Raw genomic sequence first — 3,197 nt, 5'->3', positions numbered from 1 at the left:
AGCTAAAGACCTGGGAGACTCCTCCCTGCCCCTCTCCCAAACCCCACAGCCAGGGGCCGTGGGTTTCCACCTGTGCACCCTGAACCCGCTTCTCCGTCCAAACCGGGGGCCTGTCTCCTTCTCCAAGCTCGCTCCAGCCCAGACCGGTGTGTGTTCCAGAAGCCTGCTCTGGGACCTCAGGCTGGTGACCCAGAGTGACTTCTCTGTAGACCCCCGGGGCCCCACACAGCCCAGACCCCCTCGACCCTTATCTGCCCGTCTCCAGATCTCCCCAATCTGCCTCTTCTTTTTGTTAAAAAATTGGTGTCAGTTCTCCATGACCAGAGATGCAAAACTTCCCAACAGAAAAATTAGCAAACTGAGTTGGACACTACACAGCGAGTTATACACCATGACCCGGTGGGAGTCACCCCAAGGATGCGGGGATGGTTCAGAAGCTGCAGTCCCCTAAGCTGGGCCAGGACAGCTGACTGGGGAACCCGCTTCCCCTGGGCTGTGAGCCCCGGGAGGGCAGCGCCTGTCCGCGCACTGGGCTCCATGCTTCCAGCGCTCAGGCCTAGCACCTGTCGGGGGCTCAGTGCGCATGCGCAGGACGACGGCTAATTAATGGGCGCAGGCTCCAGGACCCACCCCCGGTCCTGGCTGCGGGTGGAAGGGAGGACCCGCCCCGTGCCCCCGGGACCCAGGGGTCTAGCTGTCCTTCTCCCCAGCTTCCTGGCTCTACGGCCCTGCCTCTGGTCTCCTCCCGCTCTCCAGGAGTGCAAGCCTGCGGCCCTCAGGGCCAAGGACCCTCGGTCCCCCGCCCCTCCTCCTTCAGACGTGGGCATCTGGCTCCATCCCTCTCCCCGGCCCAGGAGTCCGGACCTCCAGGCCTCACCTCTGCCAGGACTCAGGGGTACCACAGAGGAGGAGCAGGAGTTCAGGATGGACCCCCAGCCCAGCAGCCTGTCTCACCTGGTGGGCGGTGCCAGGCTCGTGACCTGCTGATGCGACTGGGCGCTGGGCAGACCCCCGGCCCCGTGGGGCAGCAGGAGCAGCCCGGAGCCAGCCCCACCCTCAGAGGGCAGCTCCGGAGACGTCTGGCTCGGCCTGACCCCGGCGGCTACGGCGGCGGCCGCGGCCTCTGGGTAGGAGTCCATGTCCAAATACGACGGCTCGGGGGGCTCAGAGCCCCCGAGGCCACCCGGCTCCAGCAGCTCGGCGAAGGGCGGGTGGTGGGCGGTGTGGGCGTGGTGGTGGGGGCCGCCGAGCAGAGGGTGGCCCCCCAGGCCGGCCCCCAGGTGGTGGCCCCCGCCGCCCACCAGGCCCGCCAGCCCGACCCCCGGGGCTAGGTCCTTGCGCAGGGCCCCGCCGCCCACGGCGGAGCCTCCCTTGTCCCTCCACGGCACCCAGCACAGCTTCCAGGACACGAAGAGGGAGACGCCCAGGAGGACGATGCCGCAGAACGTCACGATGACCGACAGCAGGCTCACGGAGATGTCTGCAGAGAGCAGGGTCAAGGTCAGGGCTCGGGCAGCGCGGAGTCCACCCTCCCACCGCTGTCCTCAAAGGGCCACGTGTTAAGGAAACGCTTAAAAAAATCATCATTTCCGGTGTCTGCCAGGCCTCGTCCTGCGCCCTTTACACACACGTCACTTAGTGGAAACTGCCCAACCTCACGAGGTGCTTGTTTCTATGTCAACACGTTAAAGACGAGGACACGGGGTGGAGAGAAGCCGAGGGGCTTGTCCAAAGCCGCACGGGGCGTCAGTGACAGATCTGGGGCTTGAACCAGCGGTCAGCCTTGAGATTTTTACTTTCCCAATCGCCAGCCCAAACTGCTTCTCTATGAGGATCCACCATGTGTCCCCTCAAACGCTCACAGACGACCCAAGAAAAAGGAGCTCGTAGCGCAGGCAGGCAGGTCAGGTTTCAAGTCCCAGCTCGCCGCGTGACCTTGGGGAGGCGTCCTAGCCACTCTGAGCCTGACACGCCCCATTTGCCCTACAGGAGAAACCAGTCCTGCCTCTCGGGGTGTCCGGCTACAGAACACCCCAGTAGGTCCCAATCAGAGGTAGCTCAAAGGCGACCGTTTATTAGGATACTAAACCTTATTGCTGCCGCCACGTGTGTTCCCCGCCCACACAGCACCGCAGCTGACAAGCTCCGAGTGCCTACTATGTGCCGGTGTGCCTTTCAAATATGACAGCCCAGTGCTTGAACCAAAGGTCCTGGGCCATCTCACCACAGGTACCAGGAGTGGGTTTTTTTTTTTTTTCCAGAAAAGACCTTCAAAGAAACGTGCATTTGTCTGGGGCGCGACTCCTGGGTCTCGTCGAGGTAGAACAGAGAGGAAAGTCCCACTCCGTGAATTATGGGGCCGGGGAGCAGGTAACTAAGCTGCTGGCAGCAAGGACGGCCGAGTGGAATGGCCGTGTCCTGTCACTTCAGGCACTCTGGGTGGCGAGGGGACAAATGCCTGCCAGCCCTGAATTGCCCAGTGAGTCTACCTAAGTCCGTGGCCCAAAGCGTTAACACTCACCACACCGTGTAAGCTGGAGATGACGTACCCCATTTAATGGATGAGGAAACTGAGGTTCAGAGAGAGAGAGAGACAGAGAGAGGGAGAGAGAGAGACAGACAGACAGACAGAGACCCTGCAGGGCCGTGTGGCAGGCAGGGGCAGAACTCCGAGTTCCCCGCTCAGGATGTTCCTGTCTAAATGACCAATGCCCGCTGAGTTCCAGGAGCCCGTCAGAAACCAGAGCCAGGACTTCAAAACACCCGTCCTTGGAACTCTGGCCGGTTTCTCCGACCCATCCGCTGGGCCTGGGGAGCCCTGGGCTTGGCGAGGCTGCGGGGTGCAAGGTTTGCCTCACCCACAGAAGGGCCTGGCTCTAGGCCTTCGGGACATCCCAGCTGAGTGTTTTTGTACACCGGGGGCCACACCGGGCAGTCTGGTCGATGGCAGGGCCTGTGGCCGCGTGGAGGGGCTGCAGGCCCAGGTCAGCCACGTGGGCAGTCAGCCGTGCTTCTGCGACCGACGCTGTCACATGTCACTGTGGGGAGAACTGAGCCCTGGACGCGTGGCTCTATTAGGAGACACCGGAAGCTCGTGCCTGGTCTACCCGACATGTCTGTTCCCTTCCCTGATTTTAGTCTCCATCTCATTGCTGTAATAAGCCGTAACCACGAGCCCAGCAGCCTTTCTGAGTTCT

General features: G+C 62.2%; 1 protein-coding gene across 1 annotated transcript in view; it reads right to left on the bottom strand.

The window, feature by feature from the left end:
- The window catches only part of SYT3 (synaptotagmin 3), a 7,520-nt gene extending 4,966 nt beyond the window's left edge, over window positions 1-2,554 (bottom strand). The window contains 2 exon segments of the mRNA XM_039878705.1: window positions 627-1,538; window positions 2,522-2,554. Of these exon segments, the coding sequence (XP_039734639.1) occupies window positions 627-1,538; window positions 2,522-2,554 (945 nt within the window).
- Between the last annotated feature and the right edge of the window lie 643 nt (window positions 2,555-3,197).

Source organism: Pteropus medius, unplaced genomic scaffold (genome assembly GCF_902729225.1).
Source record: "Pteropus medius unplaced genomic scaffold, Ma_sr-lr_union100, whole genome shotgun sequence".
NCBI lineage: Eukaryota > Metazoa > Chordata > Mammalia > Chiroptera > Pteropodidae > Pteropus > Pteropus medius.
The sequence above is the reverse complement of the archived record's forward strand: the minus strand, read 5'-3'. Positions and strand labels throughout refer to the sequence as shown.